Source organism: Rhinopithecus roxellana, chromosome 8 (assembly GCF_007565055.1).
Source record: "Rhinopithecus roxellana isolate Shanxi Qingling chromosome 8, ASM756505v1, whole genome shotgun sequence".
Lineage (NCBI taxonomy): Eukaryota > Metazoa > Chordata > Mammalia > Primates > Cercopithecidae > Rhinopithecus > Rhinopithecus roxellana.
The window spans coordinates 14,743,697-14,758,571 of NC_044556.1; the positions used below are offsets into that span (position 1 = coordinate 14,743,697).

A 14,875-nucleotide genomic window follows, 5' to 3' on the forward strand; every position below is an offset into this window, starting at 1 on the left:
AGTTCCTCCCTCCTGCTGGTCCGTTCCTAGCCGCTCACAAGCTGGCTCCTCCGGGCTGGCAGGTGGACAGCTTGGGGCGCATGCAGAGTGAGGGTCAGTGAGGACCCATCGTTCCTCTGACAGCACCGAAAGGGCCCTGGCCGAGCACCGCGCCCTTCAGGGACGGCATCGGGCAGGTCAGCACACGACAGCCGCGGCTTTTCCAGGAGCTCTCGCCCAGCCTCAGTACAGGCTCCCGGGACTGCCTGGTTGCCGTCCTCTGTCCCTTCCAAACCTTCGAGCCGAAGAATGCCCGCCACACGCTCTCTTCCCCCTTCCCATGGGCTTTTGGCTTTGGAGATGGGAACTGTCAGTCTTTCTAGGGAAATCAGGGTCTCCTGTCACAGAGATCGCGCCAGGAGCTGCGTGGCTGTGCAGGAAATGTTGCCCAAGCGCGGCAGATTCAGTGGCGGGGATGGACGGGAAGGCAAGTCCTTGAGGAGTGGGCTGGGCGCTCTCCTGGCACGCAGTCTCCTGGTTTCTGGACTGAGGGCTTTGCTCTTGGTATTTTTGAGCATTTCTGTTGGAAACCTGGGCCCTGTTCTTATGCACAGGTGAACCCTGGTCTTAGGAGCATGCTTCTGATAGTAGAAATTCTGCAGTCACAGGCAAGCTGTAGCAAAGGTCCAGCTCACTTACATACTAAAGCTGGGAAAGAAAAGCCAGATTAAAGCATTTCTCCCATTGTATTTTTTTAATACCAAGTTCCAAAACACATTTGAAGACATAAGCTAAGACACATTCCCCGCATTGCGTTAGCGTCCTGAGGCTCCTGTAACAAATGACCACAGAATTAGTGGCTGAAAACAGCACACATTTATTTCCTCACAGTTCTGGAGGCCAGGGATCTAAAATGCCCATTAAGGAGCTAAAACTCAGGTGCAGGCAGGGCCAGCTCCATCTGGAGGCCTCAGGGGAGAATCCATTTCCCGCCTTTTCCAGCGTCTAGAGGCCGCCCTCATCCTTTGACTCGGCCCCAGGGGAGAACCCGTTTCCCGCCTTCTACAGCATCTAGAGGCCGCCCGCATCCCTTGGCCTGGGCCACATCACTCCAGCCTCTGTCTCTGGTCTCCTCACTTTCCTCTGCTCTCCTCACTTGCCTCTGCTCTAACCAAATGTTCCTCTGCTTCGCTGTTCTGAGGACCTGCGGAACGACATCGGACCACCCGGGTAGCCAGGGCGCTCCCCCACCTCAAGAGCCTTAACTCAGTCCCATCTGCAAAGTCCTTTTCACCATGGAAGGTGTCACACTCACAGGCCCCGGGGGTCAGCACATGGATGCCTTGAAGTTCCATTATTCAGCCAGCCACACTTAGAAAGCCACAGAAGAAAACTTCACTGAGCGGTCAGGGAGTGCCTGTGGGCTCCCAGTCTGCTGCAGGCGTGACACCCCACATCTCTGTCGTCCACACGGCAGTACCTCTGTTGCCACTGGGATGGGGACGCAGACGCAGCGTGGGGAGTGCCAGCAGCCCTGGTGAGGAGCAGGCCCTAGGCTCCGCAGTCTGTACTGGAGCTGGGCTTCACCCAGGTGGGCCCTTCCTGGTGCTCTCTGGTGCCCAGATCCAGAGGCCACCCCATCCTTGCCAGTCACTTCTCCCCCTCCATATTCAATGGAGACTACAGTTAGCCACTGTCTCCTCCCTTCTCACCCAGTGTGACTTTTGCATTAGAAAAGCAGAGGTTGATAAGAGCCTGCTGGAGAGGCCGCAGGCAGGGTCTGGCAGGGCCACCACTGTCCCCAAGCACTGCCACATCCTCTCTCCCTGCAATGTGACCAGTTCTACCCTGAGGCCAGGCCAGGCACCTGGAGGGCTGGTTCGGTTTCTAGGTGTGCAGAGGGCTCAGTGCCTGGGCTAGGTGAGGGGGAGCCAGGGAAGAATTAGTTCTTTGTGGTGCTTTCACAGGGGTTCTTAGAAAATATGGACTCTCTGGCCAGGTGCAGTGGCTCACACCTGGAATCCCAGTGCTTTGGGAGGCTGACATCAGAGGATCGTTTGAGCCCAGGAGTTCAATACCAGCCTTGGGAACATAATGAGACTCTGTCTCTGTAAAAATTAGTCAGGCGTGGTGGCGCGCATCTGTAGTCTCAGCTACTCAGGAGGCTGAGGCGGGAGGATAGCTTGAGCCTGGGAAGTCGAGGCTACAGTAAGCTGTGATCAAGCCACTGCACTGCAGCCGGGGTGACAGAGTGAGACCCTAGTCCCTCCTCAGCAGGGCAGAGCAGCTCCCAGAATTCTGGGAGCCAGCCTAGCTGGGAACCCCGAGGAGGGTCAGGAAGGGCGGTGGGATGTGCCAGATGCCTGTGGCTGCGTGGAAACACCTTGAGCCCGCTGTGGCCTCTGGCTCAGGCCTGTCCTGCCCTCTGGATGGCAGCGAGGGGCAGGTTGGGGCAGTGCTGGGGAGAGCAAAGCCGACCCCGCTTGTGTTCCTAGGTGCCCCTCCCAGACTCTTTGGGGGAGGTGTTGGGCTCCGTCATTGGGACGGTGGAAGGGATGTGCGATTAATATGGAAAATGAATAGCTGTGCTCCACATGGGCTCGCCGGGAGAGTTGTGGAGCCTATGGAGAGAGCATTAATGTGCTGGTGCCTTATTGGTGCTAATCACTTAAAATGTGCGCCTTTGTTAGAGCTTTAATGAGAGCCACTTAAACTGTGCATTAAAAAGAGGAACTGCGGAGAGGCCGGCAGGCTGGGTGGCAGGCAGTCATAATTCTAATTGAAATGCTTTTAGTGCAGAGAAAAGTTGCTGGATTCGACAAACCCCTATACTTTGCAAAACCTCACCGTGGTGCCTGTGCGGCCAGGTGTCACCAGAAACACCGTGGCCCTGCTCTCCGGCCTCCCCGTGTGCCTGGGCCTCTGTGTGCTGGTGCTGTCACATACACGTGTGCCACCTTCCACCAACGACCCACTGAGTGTGTGTCCTGGCCTGGAGGCGCTTGAGGTCTGTGCAGGCTTCTCGAAGGGCCCTCGGGCTGGCCGAGGCTGTTGGTCAGTCCGGGCGGGAGGTGGACGCCTGTGGGCTCCCTGTCTGCTGCAGGCATGACACCCCACACCTCTGTCATCCACTCAGCAGTAGCTCTCTACCGCCACAGGGCAGAGGACCCAGGCGCAGCCCGGGGAGAGCCAGCAGCGCTGGTGGGGAGCAGGCCCTAGGCTCTGCAGTCTGTACTGGAGCTGGGCTTCACCCGGGCGGGCCTCCCCTAGTCCACACCTGACCCCCGTCCTCCTGCCTCCTGGGCCAGCCTCCTGCCCGTTGCCACTGGCAGAGTGGGTGGTGGAGCAGGAAGTGCCTGAGATGAGGCGACGAGTCCCCTCCCTGAACTGCCTTTCCTGGCTCGGGCCCGTCTGGCTCCCCCGGTGCTGGTTCCGGGGGCCCAGCTGCTGCCGGGAAGCCCCTTCGGTACAGGGATTGTGCTGAACATGGGGGGTGTGGGCCTCAGCAGCTGCTGCCGGGAAGCCGGGGCGTCCTTACCTTACCCTTAAATGCACGGGTCTTCACCTTATGATTTGGAAACGTCCCTAAACTGTGCTAGTTAGGAAGCTTGGTTTATTTTTTATTTTTATTTTTGTGGCGACGGGGTCTTGTGATGTTGACCAGGTTGGTCTCCAACTCCTGGCCTCAAGAGATCCATTCACCTGCCTTGGCCTCCCAAAGTGCCGAGATTCCCAGTGTGAGCCACCGTGCCCAGCCTGGCTATGAGGTTTGGGAAGGCACTGAGCCGCTGGTGTGAGTGCCTGTTTTCCAGGCACTGCTTTAAGCTGTGGCGTGCACTGCTGGACAGCCAGCCCCACACATGTGCACACAGCCCGCCGCTTTGAGCTCGGCCTAACAGGAAGAGGTTGTGAGCCCCGACCACAGCCGGGGTCAGGCCCACTCTGCCACTTCCTGGCAGTGCTGGGGCTGAGGGTGAGTCAGTTGCTGGCCCGGGCCTCGATTTCCTCACCCGTGCAGTGATAGTGAGGACACCCGCGGTGCTGTGTGGGGCAGGCGCACAGTCTCGTTCGTGGCCTTGAAGGCAGGTACCTAAGTGGGAGGCAGCAATGCTCACTCCCCACCATCCCTGGCTGGTCTGGTTCTAGAACATCAGCTCCGGGAGGCGAGCGGCCACACTGTGTCCTTTCCCTAGGGTCATGTCCTCTCGTTGACCAAGTGACGAGAGCAGCCATACCACATCCTTTACCCAGGATTGTGCTCTCTCGTTGACCGAGTGACCGTGTGGGCTGTGGTATGGTGGATTTAGTCTCAGGGGAGGTCAGAGGGGGAAGTCTCTGCATAGCCGTGCCCTGTGAGGGATCCAAGTGTATGCCATGGGTGGGCACCTTGTCACACAAGTAACCCTGGTCCTTCCCATGGTGAGGAGGCTCCGGGCTGCCCCCGCCGCTGGGCAGAGATGAGTCCCGGCATCTGCTCACATGGTTGCTGCGCAGAGGCCAGAAGGTGTGACCACTGGGCGGCTCCTGTGCATCTCCTTCCCCCTGACCTGCGGGCACTGGGGCCCTGAGAACCAAGGGCAGGTCCGACTGTGCTCTGTGCTCCCACATGCCCGCTCTCCGTGGGAGGAAAGAGCCTGCCTGCCCAGAGGGCAGCATCCTCACCGACCCTGGCTGGCTGTGGCCAGGAGACCGATGTCTGTCTTTTCTGCCCTAGGCTTCTTCCCCGGGAGCTCGCAGGGCTGCGACGCCTTCCTGCGGCACAAGATGACCCTCATCTCACCCATCATCCTGAAGAAGTACGGGATCCCCTTCAGCCGGGTGCGTACGGGGCGGAGCCTGCACGCCTGTGGGTGGAGTGGGTACTGGGCCCAAGCCCGGGTGGCCACACACACCCCAGGAGATAAGCTGCTTAACCCTGGAGAAGATTCTAGAACAGTGATTAGCAAGCCAGAGGAGGGCCGCGTGGCTCAGCAGTTAGCCTCCAGCTCTTCCACGGGGGAGAGAGGATGACAGAGCTTGAATCTGGTGGAGTGTTAACCTCCCCTCCCCTCCCAAACCAAACCAAAACTTCCTCCTGGGTGTGGTCATCAGAGGCCCCTCTGCAGGGACTGACCGCAGGGGTGGAAGGGCAGGGCTGGCCCTTGCTGACCTGGCAGGAAGCCGCCAAAGAAACAGAGGGCAGAGCCCTTCGCCCCGTCCAAGGTGGGAACTCGGTTGCTACTGCCCCAGGCCACACCCTCAGTCTCAGGCACCCCACGGCCCATGTCACCTGGCCGTGGTGAGAACTGCCTGTTTAGAAATGATATATCAGGCTCTCCTGCACTGTGAAGACTGTGAACTCATTCAGTTCACAGCTTCAGGGGCTGCTGGCGGAGGCTGTGATGGAGGAGACCTGAGGCCAGGGGTGGGGCCTCCCTGCACCTGGTTTGACGGACGGGGTTTGGTGTCCCAGGAGCAGAGCAGGCTGTTCTTAGGGTCTGGCTCAGTAGCTGCACCCACTCGAGGCAGTTCCTTCCCCATGGGGAAGCCTTCATGCATGGGAGAGTCTAGGCCTGTGTCCCCAGTTCTGTCTAGGTGAGACGCACGTGCCAGGAACCTGCAAGGCAGGTCTGGGCCGCAGCCCCGAGTGCTGGGCAGGAGTGGGGAGCAGCTGGGGAGCCCAGCTCACGAGGTTCCACGGGAAGAGTGATGTGCAGGCTCGGGAGTGTGCTCTGTGGTGAGGCCCTGAGTGTCTGCCAGCCAGAAATCGCTTCTGACGTTTCAATCAGACCGCCAAAGCATCAGCTCGCACATCAGGGACCCGCTCTTCCCGGCGGGGCCGCAACCCAGAGGCTGCCTCCCGGCCGCTGCGGGCATTCATCAGACAGCGCGGATCTCGCTTGGAGAAGTGCGGGTTTCCGGTCTTTCCTCTCCTGCCCCGTCTTCTGGTTGGAACATCATTTGTTACCAGCAAAACCAGACAGACCACGGCGTTGCTCGGGGAAGCAAGAAGCACTGATTTCCTGGCTGGTTTGTCTGAAACCTTCTCCAAAGTGGTGCTTCCTGGAGGGGGCTGCCCATCGAAGGGATGGGCAGGCGGTGAGTGGCCTGGACGCCCGGGTCAGCGTCTGTATCGCACTGTGGCTTGTCTGTGAAGTCCCTGAACCACCGGCCCCGGAGCGGCTGCTGGCAGCGTCCATGGGTAGCAGGCGGGCTCCAGGCAGGGTGGTTGCACTCCCCCACACCCCCAGCTGCTTGATGGGGCTGGGCACCGGTTTCTGCAGAGGCCACCACGGTGAAGACCCCTGTCCCACTGCAGCGAGCAGCACCTGTGCCGCCCCGCCTGGGGACCATCCTTCAGCCCCTCAGACCCTGCGGGCTCGAGATGAACGTCCCTTCCAGAGAGCTGCGTGGGTCCCTCATCTGAATTCCTTGCAGCCTTCAAACGAGTGACTCCCCACACTCCACTTAAAAATCTTTGTAATGGTATTTACTTCTAGGAGAAAAAGCCGATCAATAGCAGAGCTTTTTAATAATTAAAAGTGTGTATTTCTGTAATCTGCCATTGACTCCCTCATTTATTCTGCAAGAGGTCGCAGAGGAAACCGAGTTCTGGGTTTTCTCCGTGCCTGGTGTCTGGGGCTGCGTCCTGTCACTGCTGATGACTTTGCCGCAAAGCCTATTCATCATCCCAATGCCTTCTAATTGATTGTTGGATAATGTTGACAGCAGTGACACTGGGGACAGACACTGTGAGTGTGGAATGAAGCCACCAGGACGCAGGTTTCCTCACAGGAACATAATCATGTCCTAACCGAGCGCATTTTCTGTTCTAGGCCTCGCTTCAGAGGAGGGGTCGGGCTTGGGGAGTGAGGTCCTTACATCCGTGAGAGCCTGGCTCTCTGCTGCCATCACCCCCATTCGATCTTGGCATTCCGGGGGCCCAGCTGGATCCCTGAAGGCTGTGAGTCTGACGTCTGCCTGACGCGTGCCTGCAGGCCTGGTTCTCCACCACACCGGGATGGGCCCAAGGGAGAGACAGGGAGCGTCACTTGGCCTTAGAGGAGGTGGTCGGGGGAAGCTTTCCGAAGTCAGCTGAGATAGGATAAAGGAATCAGTAATGGCATTTACTTTAATTTTTTAACTTTTTTTTTTTTTTTTTTTTTTTTTCCGCTAGAGATGGGGTCTCACTCTGCTGTCCAGGCTGGTCTCAAGCTCCTGGACTTAAGCATTTCTCTTGTCTTGGCCTTTTCCCAAAATGCTGGGATTAAAGGTGTGAACCACCATGCCCGGCCCAGTAATTACATTTTTTTAAAAAAAAACCCAAACTCTAATTTTATTTGCCCCTCATTTCACGGAGCTCCAAGCTTAGTGGGGAGAAGCTGGCCCAGAGAACCCCATGTCCTGCACAGCGGGGGCCAGGCCCTGGGTCAACGTGTGCTCCCCCCACCCCCTGTTTTCTGTTGTGTGCTCATTCTGATGCACGTGGCTGTCACTTGGACGGGAATTTAAAAATATAACTTAATCCACACTGACTTTCCTTGATTGCTGCAATTAATTATTTGAAAAGAAAAATATCAGTGTTCTTAAGGACTGGCGTTTTTCCAAGCTGTGTCGGTTTTGATTGATGTCTGATGCCGTGGCTGGCTTCCGAAAGCCTCTCCAGTTCTGACGGCTTGTTGCTGACTTCAGGGTATCCAGCGGTCTCTGCTCATCTTTCTGGAGGAGTAAGTAATGATCAGCAGGCCTGAGAGCTCCTACGAATCAGAGATAAGAAAACAAACGGCCCGACGCATTGGGGGTGAGGGGCTTGAGCAGACGTGTTACGAAGGAGCCGCAGGAACGAAAGCCATGGTTCGGTGCCCAGCGTTGGTAGAAGTTAGAGAGAGGCGGCCAGCTGGGAGATGCTGCCAGCCCCAGGACGGCCACGTCAGAACACCGCTGCCAGTTGCCAGTGAGGAGGGCGCAGCCGCACACTGCTCACGGCCGGGGTGGGTGCGGGGCGGTGCCACCGCCGTGGAAGACTGGCAGTTTCTTGGAAACGGAAGCATGTACCCTGTGCCCCAGCAATGCCGCGCTGTGCATATTTACCCCGGAGAAATGAAAACGTGTGTCTACAGAAAGATTGGTACGTAAGTGTTTTTGCAGCTTTCTTCACAAGAGCCCCAAACTGGAAACAGCCCGCACGTCCGTCAACAGGAGGATAGATAATAACCACAGATCCACGCACAACCAAGTACTGTTTAGGATTGAAAAGGAGTGGTCGCCTGGTGCACATGACAGTGGGAACAAATCTCAGAAACGCGCGCCGGGCGGAAGACACCAGGCACATGTCCCTGCCGTACAACGCCGTTCATGTGAACCTCTAGGAGGAAACGAGGTCTGTGGTGACCAAGAGCGTGGCTGGGTGGGGATGACCTGGTAGAGGGCTGGTGGGAGGGGTGCCCGGGGGCCCGGCATGTTCTATTCCTGTCTGGAGCAGGGGTTACTCCCAGAACTCCGAGCAGCCTGTAATCCCTGTGTTTTACTGGATGTTAAATAAAGATGAGAAGCCCACTTGACTTCAAGGGGAGTCACTTCTAGTCCATGAGCCTCAGTTTCCATATCTGTGGATTGGGCCCACAGCCCCACCTCCCAGAAGCCCTTGGCCTGAGCCCCGGGGTACAGCAGGTGGGAGCCATCACTCCAGATTTGTCATTGATCTTTCTGGGTGATCGTCTTTCAAAGCCTTTATCGACAGGCTTAGCAGTGAGCAGAGAGTGGGGGGACGGTGTGGCCATCTCGAGTGTCCCGGAGTGGGGAGGGTTCCTAGGGCGCGAGGCTGCAGCCCCCCCAGCACTGGTAGGCAGCCCTGCCTCTTCTTCCAGGCCTTGGGGTGGCTGTTGGGAAACCTTAGGTCTGGGGTCATTGTGGGCACCACCCCAGCCACGCACGCCTCGGCCCCTCAGTTTAGGGGGTCCTGCTTCAGAGACCTGCGGAGTCGGATGGGCCAGCCGTCGGAATTGGACTTGGGTCTGGAAGCATCGGCCCGCTCTCCAGGGTGCTGGTCTGTGGTGTCAGGTCCTGCTGTCAGTGTGCAGGTGTTTCTGGATCTCCATGACCTCGTGGAGACCCCCTTGCTGGGATATGATGGAAGGGTGGCTTGGGATGGCGGCGTGTCGCAGGCCCCTTCCTGGCATGTTTTGCACGTGCAGTGGTGGCTCCTTTCTCATGTGAGGGCAGAAGGTGTCCTGAGCAGTGTCTTGTCTTCGGAGCACTCTAAAGCTGCTGCCAGCACCACCCACCCCAACCCCAGCCCCAGCTGCTTCAGGACGTGTCACAGTGACTGTGAGTGTGACTCAGCCACCTCCAAAGTGGAAGGCCCCCATCGCTCCCGTGAAGGTCCGGCTGGAGACGCCCCCCAGGCATCGTGTCCAGCCACGGCTCCATCCGTAGTTCTCCCACTGGAGTGGTGCTGGCGGCCGCCTTGGGGCAGGGCAGGGCCTGCTGGGGCTGGAGGGGCCCGGCTGAGCCGAGTGGAGGTTGCAGAGCTGTGGCCACGCCTGCTCACCCTGTCCTTCGTGAACCGTGTGGGAAATGGGCTGGAGCCCCGGAGCCCCTGGGTCCATCTTTGACTTCATGAAACCCCCTTGGCTTGTGAGCCAGGCTTGCTGGCACCCGCTGGGAAGTCCCTGCGCCCCATCCCCTGGTGCACTTCCAGTGGCCCTGCCCTCACCCGTCCCCTTTCCCTCCTCAGATCACACAGGAGGCTGGGGAATTCATGATCACCTTTCCATACGGCTACCACGCCGGCTTCAATCACGGGTTCAACTGTGCAGAATCTACCAACTTCGCCACCCTACGGTGGATTGACTACGGCAAAGTGGCCACTCAGGTAAGAGCTTGCCGGCTGGGAACGGGACACAGCAGGGCGGAGAGAGGCTCTTTTTTGCCTCTGCTCTGCAGCCACCTGCCTATGGCTGGTCCAGCAGCCGTTTTGCTCAGCCCAAGGCCCGGACTCTCCACCAGGGTCTGTTTCTGGGCTTCTCAGAGAACTTTTGCCCAGAACGCTCCTTACCTTGAAGACTAGAGAGGAGGTGGGCAGACCAGGTGGACGGCGGTGGCCCAGGGCCCATCTCCAGTTAGTTCTATGTACCAGCTAGCCCGCCGCCCACGTGGGCCTCCGGGGCGTGGCCGACTGCTTGGGTCGGGAGTTTGAGGTGTCTCCTCCACCGGCACCATTACATATATTTATATAAATATATAAATAATTTATATGGATTGTATATAAATATAAATTACATATAAATTACATAATTCATATATATGTTATATATGTGTATATAATTAAGATGGATTTTGGCCGGACATGGTGGCTTCACGCCTGTAATCCCAGCACTTTGGGAGGCTGAGGCAGGAGGATCTCTTGAGCCCTGGAGGTCAAGGCATTGATGAGCTATGATTGCACCATTGCACTCCAGCCTGGGCAACAGTGAGGCCCTGTCTCAAAGAAAAAAAATGAATTTCACTTGTTTCTTTTTACTTTTCCCCCACCCCCCTTTTACAGAGACAGGGTCTTAATACGTTGGCCAGGCTGGTCTGCAGCTCCTGGGCTCAAGTGATCCACCCCCCTCGGCCTCCCAGAGTGCTAGGATTACAGGTGTGAGCCGCTGCGGCACGCCAGCTCTTTTTGCTTTTTTCGCCTGGCTGCTGGGAAAATGGAGACAGCATAGGTGGCCTGTGTGACGTCTCTCCTGGCTGCGCTGGTCTGGACGAATGAGCCAACCTCTATTTTTCTGGCTATTTCTCTGCTTTCGGTGCGGTTAAGAAAAAGAACAGGGGTCTACAGCAGGCAAGGCTTTGAGAGTTGCCCCCAGGACTCAGTTCAGAAAATCCCGAATGTCTCTGGTGAAGACTCTGGGCTTAGCTAAAGGAAGAGAGATCCGGAAGTTGGGATTTCGGCTTTTTGATCTAAGGGAGTAGTTAGGTATCTCAGGGCTGTCACTGTGTTGAAAGGGCATGTGTCTATGTGTTTGTGCCGCTGTGCGGGCGCCGCGGGTGTTGTGACCAGGCCAGCAGCAGATAGAGCTGTAAGCCTCAGACCTCGGGCTTGTCCTAGAGGTGCTGTCAGAACTGAAATTGCAGCGGGGCAGTAGGGACTGCCCAGATATTAAAAGCAATTTGGGGTTCAGCCATGTGTTCACAAACAAGTGACTTTTGGGAAGTGCAGACTGAGATTGGGCTCCACACTTCCATTGTCAGGCGGCGTAGCGTGAAATTGCTGAACAGGCAGCATGCAGCATGTGAAACACACCAGGGGTTCCAGGCAGGCCCTCTCCTGGAGCCCCCAGCCCCGCTGTCCCAGCCCCTGCTCAGGCACCCCCTGGTGTAGTCAGACCTGGCCTGGGCGGCGAGGGCCTTACGCAGGGAGTGTCATTAGCCACGAGGCCTCTGTGGCTGTCTGGGGGGTGTCGGTGGCTCTCGGGCTTCTTGGCGGGGCAGCCCGCCCCTGACTCTGGCAGGGTTTTCTGCTCCCATAAGCAGCCCAGGCTGGAGAGGCTATTAGAGCATCTCGCCGCACAGATGACAGGAGCATTAAAAGGCAGGGAAACGGTGCGGGTTAGGTGGGGCTCGGGCCTTGTCCAGATCTGTGTGCAGCCCAATTGGAGGGAAGGGGCAGCCCAGAATCCCCCTTTGCTGGTGTCCCTCTGGCCGGCCCAGCTGCCCCGTCCCATTTGCATTTTGGGCCACTTTCTTTTGAGCACATTCTTCAGAGGAGAGCCGGGGAGGCGGCTTTCCACCCCTCGATTTGCTTAGAGACGTTTTTGCTTGTCAGCTTGTTCGCCTTCCTTGACCCCTAGGGACCCCTGCCCCCGACCCCGCTGTCCCCTTTCTGTCATTTTTGTGCTCAGGAGCTGACGGGTGGAAAGCTGCCCTCCCGCCCTGGCCGGGCCCTGTGAATTTTGGGTGTCTGTGTTCACGGGTTGGCAAGCTAGGGCTCCAGTCTGGCAGGCCGACATCATGCCGTCTGCAAACTGAGCAGGAGGTTTACATCTTCAAAGGGTTGTGGTAGGAGGACAATTCAAAGGACGTGTGACCTGTGACAGCCAGATGAAACTGAAATCTCGCTTAACAAATGAGCATCCTGTGCAAAGCCACACCCTGGCATGGAGGTGGCGTCTGCGTCCTCTTCGCCCTGCCGAGTTGAGTAGTTCTGGAAGGCCAAGAGACATGTGCTGCCTGGCCTTTGCAGAGGAAGTTTGTCCTTGTCTCCCCCTCCCTGTCTGCAGAACCCAGAGGGGCGCATGGCTTGCAGGACAGCCACCTCCTCCCCCGCCCAGCCCCCAGAGCCTGCTGCGAAAGCAGGTTGGCCCCCACCCCCTCACCACACCCTGAGCCAGTGCAGCTGCCTCTGGAGTTCCGGATGGGCCTGCCAGCAGCTGCAGCCCTGAGCAGGCCAGGTCAGTGCCGTGGACGTGCTGCCACCTGCCCGCGGAGCATCCCTGGCTGCACCATGGCAGGCAGGAGGCCCAGCCCTTGGCCCAGGTCTGCCCCCACAGGCCAGAAGCTCTCCAGGGTTCCCCCGGCTGTAAAATCCCCAAGAAATACGATCTCCCTGCAGCAGGTAGCTTGTCTAGATACCCAGCCTTGTACCAGAGCCCCTGTGTAGAGCTTCCAGGGCCCTGTGCACACACACAAGAGGCAGCGTGGGGCTCTCCCCTCCCAGCCTCTGCAGCAGGGCTGGTGCCTGCCTGAGCTCACAGGTGAGATGGAGCAGCCCAGGCCTGCGCTTGTGGCGGAAGCAAGGCCTCATTCACTCCCCATCAGCAGAATGCCTTGGGCACATGGAGGCCGTTGTCAAGGAGGGGGTGGGATTTATTCCCGTGGGTGTTTTTCCTTTCCAGCCGGTCTGCGGGCATTCACCCTCGCCCCCTGTCTGTGCAGCAGGCGACAGAGTGCCTCTCAGGGCAGGAGGAGGCCTGGTGGCCCCGGCCCTGTGTGTCTTTGTGGGGGAGGTACGGCTGTGTCCCCACCCCAGCTCTCTACTCCCACTCATCCCCTATGACACCTGGTGTCATGGACCTGCTCCTCTCAGGGCTGGTGACCTTTGGACCCCAGTGGTGATAACCGCAAAGGTCCCCAGACATCATGCAGCATCCCTTGAAGGCAGGATTGGCCGCAGTGAGAGCTGCTGGCCAGGGCCACTTTCGAGGTCAGTCCTCTCTTTTTGGGGGGTAGGGGTAGGTAGTGCTGCTGTCATTTTTGACTGCCCTGCTGGTGTGGCCTCCTAGACCCAGGTTTCCCGGCGTCTCCCCTCCTGCCGAGCGCCTGTTTCTGAGTATCTGAGTGTTCTATTTGAGCTCCTCATCTCTGTGCCACTTTCCCAGACCTAAGGCGGCTGAGCTCTGTAGCCGTCCGCAGCCTCGGTGTGCCACCCTCTTTAAGCACACAGGTGTTAAGTATCTCAGAGCCGCGAAGCCTTGACCAGCTGCCTTGCCTGACAGACTCCCACCTTGGGACAGACCCCGGCTTCAGGGCTGGGATTTCATTCACTTCACTTGAATCTCTTCTCCGGAAGTGGGCCGGACTGATAGGAGGGTTTGGGGAATGAGGGTGCTGGGCAGTGCAGGTTTAAGTCTCCTCTGTAGGAATCTCGTGTCTTTCAGGAGCCCAATGCCAGGCAGGAGATTGCTTTCCCCTCGGGAACTAGAAGTTCTTTACCACCTGCTCTTCATGCCCACCTGTTGGGGAGAACCCCATTCCTTGTATTCACTGCCTGCCGGAGAGCGGGAGGGAGCCTGTTTCCTCGTGGGTGGGATGTGCCCCCCGACTCGGGTAGGCCCCGGGCATCTGAGGGCCCCCAAGGGCCCATCATTGTCAGGGTGACCGTCCATCCCTGCGGGGGCAGGGAGCTGACAGCTTAGCTTCCTCTGGAGCACGGTTCCATCAGCCAGATGCGCTCACATCCAGCTCTTAGCAGCCCCTGCAAAAACCCTCTCTGATCAAAGAGAGGTGGGTGTAAAAATGCGGCCCAGGCTTTGTCTCCAACTCCCTCCATGATTCCTGGACCGTACAGGCCGCATCACTCGGACACCATGGATACAAACCCTCACTCCCCCGGCCCCTAGACCTGAGCAGAGCCCTGGGCTCAACTTCCAGCTAGAGCAGAGGTCGATGGGGGGAGGTGGCCCCTGCCCACAGCTCCACCCGTGATAAGTAGACAGGCTTTTCCATAATTAGTCAAAACCTAGGCTGTTCATCTGTGGGCCACGGCTGAGCAGAGACCACCGGAGTCCCTGAGGGGGCCCTGAGGCTGCAGAGAACGGGCCAGGGCCCCAAAAGAGCGGGTTGTGGTTACAGGGGCAGGATGACAGTGGGAGATTTTGGCATCTTCAAGAGGCAGAGGAGCAGGGCGCCCCTGCCAGCTGCATCCACACATCCCTTGGGGCAGATACAGAAGGAAGAATGTGCAGTTGGAAATTGGGGAATATGGTAAACAAAGAGAAGTGGGAGCTGACCTTACCATCCGCTCAGCCATGAGAAGGAGTGAGGCCCAGTATGGGTGAACCCTGAGGACACCCCGCTCAGTGAGAGAAGCCAGACCCAGAGGCCACACCGTGCGAGACCCCATTTCTATGAAATGTCCAGGACAGGCCAGTGCTCAGAGGCAGGAAGGGGTGTGTAGGTGTGGGGGCTGGAGGGTGACAGCGGATGCGGATGGGGTTTTCTTTGGAGGGTGAAAATGCTCTACATTTGAAGGCAAAGATGGTTGCCCCACTCTGTGGGTACACGAGCTCCTGTGTCGCACACCTGGTGAGTTGTAGGGCACGCGAATCTCACTGAAATCATCCAGAAACATCTTTCCCCCAGATCAGTTCTTAGCAAATGAGGAACAGTAATCCAGAATCAGAAATGGGCGGCCTTTCTGGAAGGCTGT

General features: G+C 58.0%; 1 protein-coding gene across 6 annotated transcripts in view; it reads left to right on the forward strand.

The window, feature by feature from the left end:
* KDM4B (lysine demethylase 4B) overlaps positions 1-14,875 on the forward strand; it is a 189,060-nt gene that overhangs the window by 106,877 nt on the left and 67,308 nt on the right. For 4 of the 6 annotated variants that reach the window (XM_030936513.1, XM_030936514.1, XM_030936515.1 and 1 more), the window contains exons 8-9: positions 4,694-4,797; positions 9,695-9,832. In XM_030936513.1, coding sequence (XP_030792373.1) covers positions 4,694-4,797; positions 9,695-9,832 — 242 coding nt within the window. Of the gene's footprint in view, positions 1-4,693; positions 4,798-5,747; positions 7,075-9,694; positions 9,833-14,875 lie in introns of those variants that run through there. The other 2 variants (XM_030936518.1, XM_030936517.1) reach the window with 2 other exon arrangements.